Source organism: Hesperophylax consimilis, chromosome 7 (assembly GCF_061612785.1).
Source record: "Hesperophylax consimilis isolate HC1 chromosome 7, BYU_Hcon_1.0, whole genome shotgun sequence".
Lineage (NCBI taxonomy): Eukaryota > Metazoa > Arthropoda > Insecta > Trichoptera > Limnephilidae > Hesperophylax > Hesperophylax consimilis.
Window position 1 is genome coordinate 2,036,820 of NC_142842.1, and position 17,705 is coordinate 2,054,524.

The window sequence follows — 17,705 nt, forward strand, 5'->3', positions numbered from 1 at the left end:
GCGTTTAATTCGGACCATTTTATATGGTTCTAAAGTGGAGCAATAAAAATCATTTTCCTGTCAAAGGGCAAAGATGAGATATTAATAAAAATAAAGTGCTCTACGCTTCAGTATCGCTTAATTGAAGATATCTCGTTGTTTTATTTCTGAAAAGTCGATACTTTAATAAAGTTAAGATTCTCCGCGAATCCTCAAGGAGGTAAGAGAAAAGTTATAGTTCCGAGAAGATCAACTTAAAAATTCTTCGATTTTCTGACCCTTTGGACGTGAATGACTCACATAGTTTATTAACTTATAAGTAGGTACATAAAACTTTATACTAGAGTTGCTTAATCCAAGGGTTTATGAAATCATTTCGTTAAAAATAAAAATTTCCAGAAATCTGTTATAATGAATGAAAATAATTTTTTAAGAGGATTTTTTTTTATAAAATAACGAATCAGGGTAAACTGTATCTCATTAGGCGAAATGGATCTTGAGTGTTCAATCGATAATTGTTATTTAGTCATTAGTTAAAGTTTCGGTTTCGACTAAAAATCAGCCGAAATTTCGGTTCAGCCGAAACCTGCGTTCGCGATGTGTCGGTTCACGTTCGTCTATACTCGGGCGCGTGCGCATGCCTCTAGAATAACTTAAATATCATTTATTTATTTTGGAATAAATTTAATGAGTAAACTCTCAAATAGTAATATTTAATTTTGAAGACCGTATCTTTTTCTGATTTTTCTATTTCAAATTTTCGTTAAAGAATCGTTAATATTATCATGAATAATTAAATATTACAATTTGAGGTTTTACTCACCAATTTATTCCAAAAAATAAATAAATATTCATTTAGACTTGCAGAAAAAAAGTCAATAAATGTCGCACATTAAAATAAAAACAGAATATATTTATCCAAGATACTGTATAGATTGCATTTAGTTCGAGTTGAATCTTGCGATCAAACATAAAGATAGCAGCCAATACAAATGTGCGTTGAGAAAATTAAGATAATGTTGGTAGTTCTTATTTGAAGTATGATACAGTTAAATATGACCGAAGGAGATAGGGTCTCATTAGCTCAGTCGGTAGAGCGGTGTCCAGACTAGGCAAGGGTCTTAAATGCGACAGTATCTTTTTCTGATTTTTCTGTTCCTAATTTTAGTTTTTAAGAATCTCCAATATTGTCTTCAATAATTAAATATTATTATTTGAAGCTGTTATAATTAGTACAAAAATCGTCTTAAGGTTTAAAGAGTTAGTAATTTTAAAATATTATTTAATTTTATCAAAGTTTATTGTTTAAATAATAACAAATTATTGGATTGCTGTTGACTAACGTAAAGATTATTACAGATTATGTAATCATACTATTAATGATTAAAGTAGTTCTAAGATCTTTAATGGTTTTGTAATTCCTGAAGTTGATGTACATTGAAAAACTGTTAATAATAACGAACCAAAAACATCGAAATTAAACCAATTTACTTATTAAATTGGTTTATTTTATTTCATTTTTCGTGTTATTCAACACTAACTTGAATTGAACCAATGAGTAAGTAGCATTACTAGTTTAACAACCAAAATTTTGTTTCGGTTTTGGCTTAGAATATAGTTTCAGCCGGTTACCAGTAATTATAATATTACTACATGAAGATTTTTTGTCGTTGTTGTTGGATACTTGGTCACACAAAATATGAAGCACACTGTATCTAATGGACGTCACATCCGCGTTAATTAGAAGCAGTTTTATTGAGTCATAAATTCGGATATCAGGGCTGTTTGTTTCTAGAAAGTAATGGATTAAAAGGGTGTGTTTACCGGAATCTCTGACGTATTTCTCCAGTTTGTCATTCTCCTCCTGCGATGAGATGGAAGCGAGGTGCATCCCGTGGAATCTGCAATACTGAGCCGCCTTGAACCAATTCGCCTGGAAATAAATACATTATTATTAATAATCAATCAGTGTTTTCAAGAGCTTTTTTATTTAATGTAATTATAGTTCATTTGGTGAATAGTTTGAGGCGCGCCTCACAACACTTCCGAAGTAGCATTGAGCATCTACGTTTTTTTTTTTTTTTTAATTTCTTTAATTGATATTTTATTATTATTTTTTTATGAATTTTACAACCACCATACTAGTTACTATTCCAAATTATTACATACGGGAAATTAGTGAATCTACATAACATTTGGAGTCAATTTTAGACTTTGGAGTGGTCCTGTTTTTATTTATTTGATCTTTCGTTTTCGATTAAATCGAGTCTGAAGTTTGATTTTTTAAGTTATAATTTAAAATATTCGGTGGCCTGAGGGTTAATTTTTAATAGTTTTTAAATTCTATAGTTTAACCAGAAAAAAGTTAAAATATGTTTATCGAAATGCTCAGATTGAAAAATATATATTTTTGGGTTCTCTGTGTGATGTAGCTTAATAAGTTTACAGCTTGCACTACGAGTTTCCGGACACTGTGTATAAGGCATTTTAAATAGAGTAAAATATCTTCATCGAGGCTCAATGTTTCAAACTGCAATGCAGGATCTACTGGATGGGTATTTTTTATGAAATTAAAAATTAAACCTATTGGTCTTAAAGAGAGAAACATTGAAGGAGGGATGCAAACAGTTAGTGACTCGTAGAAGAAAATGTTTTGAATACAGCGAATAGGTCTTTATAATGTAGGTATTGGCAGTTCGGTGAAAATGCCCTAGTGTTATGGTTGTCACAGTGGAAAATATGGTAGAGTCGAATAGATTTAACAGGGACACGGACTTTACAGGGCAATGTGTGAAGTTATTTGGTAATTTAAAAAGTATTAGATTATCACAGTTTTCCAGGGAAAAAAGTATTTTTATTTATTTAATGAGAAGGCAGCATTGTGCTGATCCGATTATATCTGTTATTTTTTAATGATAAACTAGTGTTTGTAGGACAAGGTTTTTATGCACATCACAAAGGATACCAAAAAATATATATGTTAAGCAGTAATTTTCGAGTGAAATACTTGTACATATTGAATTATTTTCGGGTTGGGAATAAGCCGACTCAGTGGTACAGAGAACCTGACCGGACATCAGAAGTTGCGGGTTCAATTCCCGTCGGCGGCATTTATTTTTACTCGGGAGATATTTTCAATTTGGATGGATATTTCAGGCGAGTAATTAATTCTTATAATAATTCGATTATATCTGATTTCATAGTAAGTTGAACAGTAATTGAGTTGTTTTTATTTTTAATACAATCGAGCTTTACATTGGTTTATATGAGTAGAATCGATGACATTTTGTTGAAGTTTGTTTCATTCGCCACTCTATTTGCAAGAAAGTGTTTCCTAGGAGTGGGTGCAGAAGTGTTCTAATAATTTGTTTCAGTGTCCACGGAAATTTATATTTTTATTGGTTGTGAAGATTTCTTATTGTGGCAGATATCATTTACAGGTTGTCTCAACTTATATTAAACGTATCTAAGAATGCTCCTTTATTCTATCATTAACACATTCCTAATAATTTCCGGAAATATTCTCATTCATAATACGCGAGTTTATTCAAAAGCAAGTGTTTACTGATATTGATTTTGACATACTGATATTGTCGCATTCCGTCATGATATTTATTAGGAAAAGAATACGTGTTCTCGATATATTCTGAATGACTAGAATTTTCTCAGGAAATTGACACACTATCACTTTTTTAACAGGATCATTTTTCTCCGTGCACAGTCTAACTTAAATATACTTTGCGTTCATTTGAAATATCTCCAACGGTAAAAACTTCCTCATTGTAAATTCAAAAGCCTATAATTTCCAACAACAATGAGGTATAAAGTACGCGGCATAGAAAGTTTAAGCCCGTATAAAAGGCACATTCTCCGCTAAAGTCTCCTTTCATAAAATAATCCCCACGTTACAAAGAAACTTCAAACATGTAATCCCCGGAGCAAAAGTGCATTGTGGAGTCTGTTCCTATTGACTGAGGCTCCTTGTCCTTAGTCCTCACTCCTCGCTGCTGGTGAGTTAAATTTAAGTTTATGACTGCTTTAAGTCTAGAAGGGGACATGATAAAACTTGTTACAAACAGGTTGTTTGTTTGCATTTAAAAACCATAATTTCACAATAGTTTTTAATTATTTCAAAATATTTATGTTTGTTATTGTAAGGAATTAGATGAGATTCTGAAATTTTGTGAAATTTCACAAGAAATCGGACGAAGACACGTTATTTTGAAACCGGTTTGCACGTCACAATAAAATTAAGCAATATTCACAAAGTTACAGTATTTCGTCTAAAAAAAAAATTTTTTTTAGTTAAAAGAGATTTGAATTTTTCAATAGTTGATGTTGTCATGTTGGCTTATCAGCCGTGATCATAGGGTAACCATACTGTCAACTGAAATGAGGGATAGTATGAATAATGATTTATTAACAAACAAATGAAAATAAAAATTCGTAAATACTAACAGGTAAGTGATAATAAATAATTTTATTTATCCATAAAACGGTTTTGCACCGATATATTACAGAGAAGATTACAAATCTGAGGTACATGCAAGTGCAAGTATAAAAGGTCACGGCGGCAGTTTTACTATTTTGTGACATGTGTCAAAAGATAGTCGCTAAACTGTCTGTAAGTGACATAACAAATGTCAATGGTTAATGCAGAATTGTTAAGCAGTAGAGTAAGTAAGTAATAGTAAATAAGTAAACAAATATAAGAAAATTAAGTACACAATAATAATAAACTAATCAACGTATAGTTGCCATCGTAGAAATGTTTAAATATTAATCATTATCCTGACTACATCACCATTCGTTCTATCATTATATGCCAGGGCCGGCCCTGGGCCAAACGGCGCCTGGCGCGAGTATTATTTTGGCGCCCCTTGCGAAAACACGTAGACGCCTAGGTGGAGGTGATCACTATAATTAATAATATTTGGATGATTTGCATCAAAGGCGATTTGTAAAGACTGTTAGGTGTTAGATATTATCAGCGCCTTAGCGACTTGACAATTCGGCGCCCGGTGCAGACTGCTCCTTTGCGCCCGCATAGTGCCAGCCATGAGCTATGCTGTTCTAGAATATATGTTGACGACTACGGCTGCATTTTTAAGACCGTATAAGCCATAGAATTCCAAGGGGGAATGGGCTATGACTATATATACAAATATATAAAGTTTTTTGCACATAGATAAGAACTTAAGTAACTATACATCGACCCAAATACTAAACAGTCAATATTTTTGCGTTAGTTCGTGTAATTGAATAAATTACGCAAGACGAATACATTTCGCTTAGGCAATATGTATTTATCGTAGATTGCAACACAAAACAATAGAATCAAGATCATTGTTTTTGGGTCGAGGAAAGATGATAACTCGCATCAAATATGAAATGGCTGAATTAACATTTACTTTTCACTATCTCTCCTTGATTTCATCATCAATCTCCTTTTCCCAATGATTTCTATCAGAACATCTGCTCTACTTGAATCTTCTTTGATTGTTCCAGTCTTTATATACGTTTCATCACGGCTATTATTTCGAGATGGGTCCATTTGTATCTGTTATCGATTCGATAGCTCACTATTTTTCAGCCCGCTTTACTGCTGAGAAAACAACGACATTGGTTCATTTAAGCGTCCATAATTATTTAACATTGTGCGAAATGAGCACAGTTTTTTAGCACGCAAACATCTTAACCGTCTGAAACAATGGGGGACTTTTTATGATTAAAGATCAAATAAATCTGTACCTATGTTTTCATCTTCAGCGTGTTAGATACATATATATATATATATATATATATATATATATATATATATATATATATATATATATATTTGTATAAAGCATACTTTGAGCCACATTATATACACTTTTTTTTTAATGCCATTTTGTTTAATCAACCCTTAAAAACTACCCCCTCACAGCTATATACGTCTATGATGTACCGTTTAATATATATATCGATACATACATCTAGAGCATACTTTGAAGACATATTTTTATTCTGTACAGACGATAGTTTGAAGACAGTCCTCAATGTATGCGTTATATATAATTTCCCGTCGTGGTCTCAAACAATGCTTTTCACAGAGAGGTGTTTCGTGTACATAAAGCATACTTTCGTCCTATGGTAAGTAGGAAACTTCCATTGGAATAATGTGTAATTATTAATATTTTTGACGCCAGATGGCACAAATAATAATATCAAATATGTAGATATTTACGCGCTGTGAATTTGGTACATTATGATAAAGTAATGTTTCGTCTTCAAGTCCAATCCTTTATGAAACTTTTTCGTTGAGTTTTTCGAAAGGTAAGAGTGAAAAATTTCATCCATCTCGAAAAAAAACATTTTTAATACTTATTGTTAATTTTAGCTTTTTTATAGGTACCAACAAACTTTTACCCATAGATAATAGAAACAAAGCGGATATGGCATGGAAGCGTGCCAACTGTCATCGAGCTTAGACCATACTGCACGGGTTGTACGTTTGGTGACTATGTAGGAGTGTAGATGCAGGGCATTGTAAGTTTATATGATGTTGGCGACACTACACACAAACTAAAAACAATTAATGGCCTATCTTCCCTGTTCCGGTACACATTTTAACTTATGTGTTAGGTAGGTACCTAGATGGTTTTACCCATAGATAATAGAAACAAAGCGGATATGGCATGGAAGTTTGCCAACTGTCATCGAGCTTAGACCATACTGCACGGGTTGTACGTTTGGTGACTATGTAGGAGTGTAGATGCAGGGCATTGTTAGGTTAAATGATGTTGGCGACACTACACACAAACTAACAACGATTAATGGCCTATCTTCCTTGTTCCGTTACAGATTTAAATTTTTGTGTTAGGTAGGCACCTACATGGTTTTACCCATAGATAATAGAAACAAAGCAGATATGGCATTGTATTATTTCACAATTTATCTTTAAAAATAATATAAGGTATATTTGCGATACGTTCCAGATTGGAGGGTACTCTCAGTATTGCCCTGGTGTAATACCATCATCCAGAATTGAAAATTTGATTGAAATGGCTTTAGCCGTGTTTGGTGACCAGGTACTTCCCCACCTTTCTCTTCCACATCTCCTTCCTCTCTCCAATACTTTTAGCTTAACAACGAGCAATTTTGAGCTACCGGCATCTGTTTTTCCTCCCTCCTATAATCCGAGCCTCTTCAAGGCCTGCATTAATAAATCCCTTCCTACAGCCCCTACCTTAATCCGCCTCACAACGCCGCCCAACCGGGTGGTGACATAGTTCCCCTGTCGGTACACTGCACAGGCAGGGACGCTCTTGTGAGGTGTCACATATATGTATATAAAAACATACCCCAATTGTGTGGGGAGTAAAACTTGGTCTGTGATTGTGTGAGTTCTTTCGTATAACACTATTGGCCGAAGCCTTGAATGAGTGAGTGCATATTTGATGCAAAAGTATAATATATGGAGTTCGCAAAGTAATTTTTTTGCGTAAATCTTTTTCATGATGAAACTTGTGCGTGGTAATCCTTCGCAAACCAAAAAAGGATTTACTAAAGAAGTGGAAACGTTTATGAATTGAAAATATATATTTTTATGATTTCGACAAAAAATGTGTAATTCGACTAAACATTCAGAAAAAAATTAAGCATTTACCTTCAGCAACAAAAACACATTAAATTTTAAATGTGTAACATTTAGATGAATAATTTTTATCACAATTCTCCATTAGGAGATATAAAGTTAATTTCTCACTTCCTTTATTTCTCAAAATGTCCTTGCACACTTATTACGTTTATTAAATATTAAGTCAATACATTTGAAAATAAATATATCTACGGCCCTACTCATAAATATTCCCTAAAACGACGCTTCAACATCGTACTAGCTATTCTGGGGAGGGGACTGATCCTGCCGGATTGTAAATTTTTTACAAGAAGATTTGACGAATTATATTGGTGACGATTTTTTTAGCGTGGCAATACTCATTAGCATTTAACATTTTCGGCGTGTTGTCAACTTCACGTTAGTTTATTTACGTCAATATTTAGACAAAAGTGGCCGTCATGTTATAGTAATCAGATTATACCTCAAATATGATTTAAGATTTTCACGGCCAAAAGTATTTTTGTTATTTGCTTTTGGGGTGTTATGCCGTGTTGCGCTAACTCCTTCTTTAGCCAACGTTTCGGACAGCATTGTAGTGTCCATCATCAGGGCAGATGTGTTATTTATTGCCCTTGATTCTTGGTTCTGCCCTGATGATGGACACTGCAATGCTGTCCGAAACGTTGGCTAAAGAATGAGTTAGCGCAACACGGCATAGCACCCCAAAAACAAATAACAAAAAAGATTTTACCTCTATTCCCATAATTACTTTTTAATTTTGATGAATACCTATTTATACCAATTTTATTTTCTAAATACTTAAGTTTTTTTACCGAGTTGCATCTCTTTACCTAACCTTAGTAACACCATTAAATAAAATAAAAACACTTTGTTTACCTTTTATAATAGAACTGCATATACTACATCTCATTTTCATAAATGATACAGAAATATTCCTGGTTTTAAATTAATAAAACAACATTTAGTATTCGATTAAGACTGATTTCTTTTATTGTTCCACAAAATGATACAATTAACGCAGTTTGCCAATAGTAACTGTCTTAATTAAAGCAGGAAACATCGAACGGAAGACATGCTTTCAGTATTTATCGATTAAGCTTACATTACTCCGACACACACTAGCTTAATTAACGATCTTAATTAATCACAGGCAAATAAAAAAAAAAATAATAATTGGATAATTTGTAGAGCGCCGTTTTTGTGAAAGATCACCTCAAGGGCGCTAAATGGTTCTAATAATGGGTTCAAGGAAGCAGTTTCCGAAAGAAATCCGAAATAGTAGTACCTAAATATTTTAATATTGTTGAGCGACGAAAATCCGAAATAGTAGTACCTAAATATTTTAATATTGTTGAGCGACGAACGAACTTTGAAACAGCCTGTAGGTAACATTCGATTCACGCGTGCCAAGTCCATGCGCGTTGACTACCATCGAGAACGATAAATGCGAAGCCTTTATTATATGCACTCACTTCTAATAATAATAACAAATTAAATAAAAACAAATCACTTTGTTTACACCACTTACACCGCTTTCTTAGTAATTTAAAAATCACCTAAAATAATAAAGTATTTTACCTTGAATTCACGGCAACAAGCTCGAAAAAAAAACTGTCCCGACGAAAAGTGAATGCTACGCCCAGACACTTGCCACTTGACACTTGTGGCAACGCAAGCCTAGGTAAGCGTAGGCAAGCCAAACGTTGGCATCTACGCTCTTGGCGGACGTCGAGGCAACTACATCAGCTGTGTCAGATGTCATTTTTCCTATTTCTATTTAAAAGCTAAACGAAGAAATTGCCCAAAAAAAAGACAAATTAATTTTATTAATAATTTGAGAAGAAATTTGAAAATAATGTAAAAAGATTGCTGCCAAAACTATGGGAAAAAATAGTTGAAGATAATATTGTTAATTTTGAAATTTGAAATCGTCAGAAACAACTTAAAAATAAGTGCTCTCGCTAGCAGAAAAGTTGCTTGAAATGGCTGTAGCCGTGATTAGTGATCAGATCTAAATAGCTATGTACTTCCCTACCTTCCTCTTCCTCATTTATTTCCCCTCCTCCACTACCTCCAGCATCACAACATACCCCAATTGGGGATGCCATAGTCTCACTGGCTCCAGATGGCTTGGAGCTGTTGAGACTCTTGTGCGGTATTCACACACAAAAAGAGTGGTATAATGCATTCGTCCCGGATATACGAGAGACCCAGTTTCAACCGTTACTTTATTTATTTTTCTGTGACTTGTTCCTTTTCATATAAAAATTAACTAATTTACTTGAATTAATTATATATGTTTTTAAATTAATAAATCCATACATAGGACCCTGCTTGATATAATTTAAAAAAAATGATTATCGTTTGTCCAGTTATACATTTTTACGATATTTACTATAAACAGCTCGGAGTTGCACTCTTCTCAGGGTTAATTGCCATATACAAGGCGCAAGTTAGCAACGCTTGCCGCGCCTTGTGGACAGAATACCAACCGGACCCCGGCCTGATCGGCAGCAAGCTATCGCAAGCCTATTCAAGCCAAGCCAAACGCTTGCGGACGCTTGCCGAGCCGAGACAAGTATGTGGGCGCCCCTTAAAACACTTTTTATGGTTTGTAGAAATATCACAATATCATAAATATCGAAATGTTACAATCGATATGATATTATAAGAATGTTCGTATATTTCGGTAACAAAACCGAATTCCGAAACCGGAACTTTTCGTAGGGCAACATAATATATTTTTTAATGTAGAAACGGACTTCAAAATGTCCAAAACCCAATAAAATGCTTTATTATATTATAGCTTAAAAGAAAATATATTTATTTGTGATAACTATTTGTGATTTTGATAACTCCATGCCACACCAATTTAATTTGTATGGAAGGTAAAAAACAGTTTCTCAAGAAAACTTAAAAAAAAATAACTGGCTATTCAGATCTTGTTACTAAATATAGCTAAAACTATTTAAAGCAACGTTTCAATTTTGAGCGGTGGTTTTACTCAGAGCGCCTTTCACTATGCGATGCGCCGCAAGTGCACAACAGATTATTTAAATGAATTGATTGTGAAATAAGACAAATTAATTGAATAAAATTTACTCGCAACTCCGGATTGCTAGTTGAGAGCCTTACCCCTCGACCAAACCTTACCACAAACATTATTAATTTTCTCCATCAGGAGTGTTGAAAATTTTGAAGTGTTGCATATAAATCGAACTCACATGGAATAGCACTATTATATATCCCTACGCGATAGTGTGACATAACACATAACACCACTAACCAATGATAGCTAAAATGTATCACGCCACAAGAAAGATACAGCGGCAAGGGCTACACAAAACAAACAATTTAGTTTCATGCTTGATATCGATAGTTAAATCAAATCTTGATGTTTTAGACTTCGGTAGGCAGGTACCTACCTAGGTTACTACTTACTTGGACTTTACGATAATTTATGAAAAGATATGTACAAAGTAGGTAGGAATATAATTATGTTGCATTCTGTAAATTGATTCGAATTCGTAAGATCAAAGAAGATAGACCGCATACCTACCACAGTTCTTACAATACAATTAGGTTCGCTATTTCGCCTTTCGGAAAAATCTCTGGTGTATTTTGTTTATCTAGGTACCTACCAAATCAGAATCCAGTCGGTGTCCCGAAACGAACGATTACTCGTACTAGGTACTGTAGGTACGAAGAGAAGGAAATGGAGCGGTAAAGGTTCCTGACTAGGTATTTATATCTGGTCACCAAGCAAGACTAAAGTTATTATAATGAACACGATAAAGAAGTGGACGCTTTATATGGATTAGGCATATTGCACGGATTAATGGAGAAAAGAGTGTAAAGAGAATACAATCGAATCCTAGCTGTTCAAACCTAGTTAATTACTGTGTAAACGTCCTAATTAAAACCTCTTCAAATCTAACAACTGAATAAATATTAACTATTTTATTCGATACATAATATATAATACAGAGATAAATACCTACAATACGACTGCAATCCATTCACACAAGTGAATTGCAGTCAAGCCAAAAAAGTTTCTTATGCTAATATTGGTTTGGAGATGGAGTTTTATTATATCTTAAAATTAATGTTTGGTTAGAGAAAAAGGAGAGGAATATAGGATAAGGATATAAGATGCTCCCGATACATTTCATACTTTCGTATTAATTTATCGTACGCGTTTCTTCTATTCGATATTTCTGAAGATTTTTTTAAAAATGTCTATGCTGTGAATTTTTTTGTTATATTGCGTACATATTCCAGGAATTGGGATTTTTTTTTCTAATGTTTGTTCTACATGTGGGCAAATGGAATAAATTGGATTGGCGGGTTGATCTTGATGGAATTGGAATTTTTATTAAATTGGTAAGCTCTGGCGAGTCTCGGCCATTATTTAGAATTTTATAATACAGGATTTGATAAAAAATTAAACACTAGTAATTATTACGGTTTTGATAAGGATAACATTTTCATTTTAAAACTGGTTTATGCCTGTTGATTTCCGTAAAATACAACAAATAGAAATGATGGTTCACAGAATGATAATACCGATAATCTTATATGGCCACTAACTGAAAATAATATTAAAAATGTATTTTAATTATCATTGGTTGTGACAACCCTTTCCTAAAAGAAATATATTTGTTCAATGTAATCCGATAGCTGTCTGGGATATATCCGGTCGAGAATATGTGGAAAGGGTTCAATCAAATTACGGAACAAACTGTTGGGTAGCTGTCTCTTTTCTGCGCGGTGGCAGGAGCACGTCAGTAACACGTGTTAAAATGTTCACGTGATCGCGGAGTGAATTCGTAGCTAATCGTTTGAGAACTTTGTTATGAATTAAGTTTTGAACTTATTAACCACCTACCTATTATGTTTTTCAATTAAATTAAAATTAATCTTGTAACCGACCAATATTTAGCCCAGTTACCTAGGTACCTAGGTACATATCTATGAACAATAAGTTTTCTGAAAAATGTAATCAATTTATTTAGACAAAATTAATGAAATTAAAAGTTTTTCGATTTTAAAGAGGTCTAGGATTTTAATGTTCTGAGCCGGGTAGCAGTATCTACCATTACATCAACACCACTACCATCACTCAAGAGTCTGCTCCTAACCGTCTGGCGACAGTGAAAGTACACATTTACAAATGTTCCGAAAGTGCCAATGCAAAGTGAAAGTGCCGAAAATATACTATAGTATAGGTACCAACGTATTAAGTAAACTTAATAAACTGTTAATTACACCTATTTATCAAATATTTTTTTTATTTTACAAGCAATAATTATTCGCCTGAAACACTCATCCACATTGAAAAATCTCCTGATAAAAGATACATGACGCAAGATATAAGATATACAAGATAGTTTACCAAAAAAATAATAAATATTTTTTTCTTGCGCACGCCGTAATTTGAACCCGCGACCTCCGAATTCATAGCCAAGAATCGTAATCTCAATCTCAACGGCGAAACAATGAACAACTATTTTCTAGTTATTTAAAATATTGCATTATTCACGTAACATGGCGATACTGAAAGTACCTATCTACCATTCTTGAACTTGCCGCAAATATACCATATAGGTACGAACGAATTATTTGGTATAATTTATCAAATAAAATTTACTTGCGCACGCCCTAATTTGAACCTGCGACCTCCTAATTCGTAGTCAAGGATCGTCATCTCAATCTCAACGGCGAAAAATTTAACAACTATTTTGTAGTTATTTAAAATATTGCATTTTTTACGTAACATGGCGATACTGAAAGTACCTATCTACCATTCTTGAAATTGCCGCAAATATACCATATAGGTAGTAACGTATTATTTAAACAAATAAATATTGTGAAATTATACAAATTTATCAAATAAAATTTACTTGCGCACGACGTAATTTGAACCCGCGACCTCCGAATTCATAGCCAAGGATCGTAATCTCAATCTCAACGGCGAAACAATGAACAACTATTTTGTAGTTATTTGTAGTTATTAACTATTTTCTAGTTATTAAAAATATTGCATTATTCAAGTAACAGGGCGATACTGAAAGTACCCATCCACCATTCTTGAAATTGCCGCAAATATACCATGTAGGTACTAACGTATTATTTAAACAAATGAATGTTGTGAAATTATACAAATTTATCAGATAAAATTTACTTGCGCACAACGTAATTTGAACCCGCGACCTGCGAATTCGTAGCCAAGGATCGTAATCTCAATCTCAACGGCGAAAAATTTAACAACTATTTTGTAGTTATTTAAAATATTGCATTATTCACGTAACATGGCGATACTGAAAGTACCTATCTACCATTCTTGAACTTGCCGCAAATATACCATATAGGTACGAACGAATTATTTAAAACTAATAAGTATTGTGAAATTATAGAAATTTATCAAATAAAATTTACTTGCGCACGACGTAATATGAACCCGCGACCTCCGAATTCATAGCCAAGGATCGTAATCTCAATCTCAACGGCGAAACAATGAACAACTATTTTGTAGTTATTTAAAATATTGCATTATTCACGTAACATAGCGATACTGAAAGTACCTATCCACCATTCTTAAACTTGCCGCAAATATACCATATAGGTACGAACGAATTATTTAAAACTAATAAGTATTGTGAAATTATACAAATTCATCAAATAAAATTTACTTGCGCACAACGTAATTTGAACCCGCGACCTCCGAATTCGTAGCCAAGGATCGTAATCTCAATCTCAACGGCGAAACAATGAACAACTATTTTGTAGTTATTTGTAGTTATTAACTATTTTCTAGTTATTAAAAATATTGCATTATTCAAGTAACAGGGCGATACTGAAAGTACCTATCCACCATTCTTGAAATTGCCGCAAATATACCATGTAGGTAGGTACTAACGGATTATTTAAACAAATAAATATTGTGAAATTATACAAATTTATCAGATAAAATTTACTTGCGCACAACGTAATTTGTACCCGCGACCTGCGAATTCGTAGCCAAGGATCGTAATCTCAATCTCCACGGCGAAAAATTTAACAACTATTTTGTAGTTATTTAAAATATTGCATTATTCACGTAACATGGCGATACTGAAAGTACCTATCTACCATTCTTGAACTTGCCGCAAATATACCATATAGGTACGAACGAATTATTTAAAACTAATAAGTATTGTGAAATTATAGAAATTTATCAAATAAAATTTACTTGCGCACGACGTAATTTGAACCCGCGACCTCCGAATTCGTAGCCAAGGATCGTAATCTCAATCTCAACGGCGAAACAATGAACAACTATTTTGTAGTTATTTAAAATATTGCATTATTCAAGTAACATGGCGATACTGAAAGTACCTATCTACCATTCTTGAATTTGCCGCAAATACCTATACCATATAGGTAGGTACTAACGTATTATTTCAACAAATAAATATTGTGAAATTATGCAAATTGCACGCCGTAATTTGAACCCGCGATTTCTGAATTCTTTTTTTATAGTTATATTATTATTGCATTATTCACGTAACATGAGAGTAGGAAGTATGTACCTCTCATTATTATTTTTCATACATTTATACTTTTGAATAGGTACCTAGAAGAAAAAAAACTATAAAAATAAAAAGTATAAAACTCAGTACGGGTAGTGAAGCCCACATTGTCAAAGTATGAAAATAAATTTATTTTGAAAATACAGGTATCTGTAATATGATTAAAAATTATGGAAGTATTTTTTTTTTCACAAAGCACTCTTTTCAGGGTGGAATGCCTAAAACCAAAAAAAAAACTTTTTTTTTTAATGTTTGCACAAACGTAATATGTGTAATTATTTTTATTAGATTATTTTAAAATCAGTTTTTAATACACCATCAAATTATGTACGAGCATATTAATTTTATTATTATCTAATGAGAAAAAATAATACCAACAATGCGGACACCGGGTTTAAAAATGCGACATTCTCCGACAAAAGCAAGCGAAAAAGAATACAAACATAAATTAGGTAAATAGGTACCGAGCCTTTGCTAATTCGAAAATTCACAATAGAAAATTTCAAAAATCTGAGAACGATACGATAGTGGCATCTATGGATATTTTAGTAATGTATGGCTCAAAGCATGCCTTCTGCATAATTTTAAAATTGGCTTCAATCTATGCGTTGCGTATATAATGCAAAGTGTTAGTTTGGGGACAGATACTTTGGGCCTGTCCCCAAACTATACAAATGTCCCCGAAGTATGGGCGCGCTCGAAAAACTGTCCTCATTCTATGCTTCCCACATATATATATATAAAAACTGTCCTCATTCTATGCTTCCCACATATATATATATATACCTATCTACCATTCTTGAACTTGCCGCAAATATACCATATAGGTACGAACGAATTATTTAAAACTAATAAGTATTGTGAAATTATATATATATATATATATATTTATTCTAAGTATCGTTCAGGTGACTTTAAATGACTTTACCCAAACGTGTTTTGTCACCAGATCTGAATAGCTAGGTACTTCCTAAACTTCGTCTTTCTCCACTCCCTTATTTTCTTCCTCTCCCTCCTTCCAGCCTCAGAACATACCTACCCCGTTTGGGGGTGCCATAGACCCACAGGCTCCGAAGAGTTGCTCTCTTTTGCGCTTCTCGCATAAAAAAAATACCCTTTTCAAGAATAATGAGGTATTTTAACAAACTACGAATACCATTAAAAAGGTGTGGAAGATTTGAAGTTTATTTTTCTGATTACGATTATCGTACAAAAATTTATAACCTCATTATGACATAGAAACCGCCACTGTCTGGTAAGAGGACAGTTACCAACGTCCCCAGGCGTGACGTCAATGCCGCCGAATTCACGAATAAAAACGATCGTGACGTTTAGACGACAAATCGAAAATGACACATTTTACATTGTTATAGAAAATTTATTTATCACCATAAAAATAAAATTAAAATACTTTCAATATCTTAATTTTTTCTACAGTAAAAAAGGGTGAAAATACCCAATTGTGATTTAATAAAAATACTGTTTGCGTTCACGATTGATAAATTTAATGTCAAATTTCAAAGTTCCGTGAAAGTCCTATTCAAGTTCTGTTATTACGTCATCATGGGCCAGTTGCTTCACAGAACTTAAATAATAACAGAATAGAACTTTTACAGAACTTGAAAAATAACTTTCATTCAATTTCAAAGATAATATTCAAGTCCTATTCAAATTCAGTTGCTATCCAAGTACTATGAAACAACCGGCCTGTGATGAAATAATAACAGATCTTTAATTAAACTTTAATTTTAACTTTAATTTTAACTTAGAAATTTGATGATTTGTTCAAATTCTGCGGAACAATCCGACCAAAAATTATTCCTTACTGATGAAGAGAAAAAAATTCTGTGTCATCAATATTGAAAATGAATTAACACCACATCAAACCTATGCAAGAATTAATAATTTTGGACTGATCGTAACTCATCCTAATGGTTAACTTGACAACTAACCTGATTGACCTTTGGCTACGCAAGAAAAAAAAACTATTTATACTACAACATTCCACTTAAAAAATTGTCTGCAGTATATCTGAGATCTGCAATAAACCATCTTTAATATCTTTTCTTGTAGTGTTTTCGTTGAACGTAAATCCGGCGTTACGATCAATAAACATGCAATACTATGTATTATTTGGTAATTCTTATAAAAGGTTAAACTGCCCTTACGAAATGTATGCAATGAAGTAAGAAGGTTTTCAAATGGGGCCAGTGGAATAAATAATCGAAAAAAACTTCGCACGCGCGTGTATAATGTCACTTTTACTCGGCTCGATGGTATAAGAGTGAAGTGACTTGTTGCCATAATAAATTGTGTCGTTCTGTAATGACCTTGTGAATAATAGAAATGTTATAATTATGTAACACCTTGTAATAATTAATCCGTGCAATTGCACGATTTTCTGAATTCTGATTGTATCCCGGTTAGATGGGCGTAATCGAAACACTTTAAGAATGAGGTTTCGAAACAGTTTTCGCAAAGAGATTAACTATATGTAAATAAAATGTATATTATGTGTTTGGGGGTAAAAA

The 17,705-nt window shown here is 33.1% G+C and overlaps 1 protein-coding gene across 3 annotated transcripts in view; it reads right to left on the minus strand.

Annotated features, from left to right (window-relative positions):
• Window positions 1–17,705, minus strand: part of tfc (Brevican core protein triforce) — a 317,295-nt gene that overhangs the window by 3,974 nt on the left and 295,616 nt on the right. For all 3 annotated transcript variants that reach the window (XM_089633113.1, XM_089633112.1, XM_089633114.1), the window contains one exon: window positions 1,804–1,912. In XM_089633113.1, coding sequence (XP_089489239.1) covers window positions 1,804–1,912 — 109 coding nt within the window. The remainder of the gene's footprint in view (window positions 1–1,803; window positions 1,913–17,705) is intronic.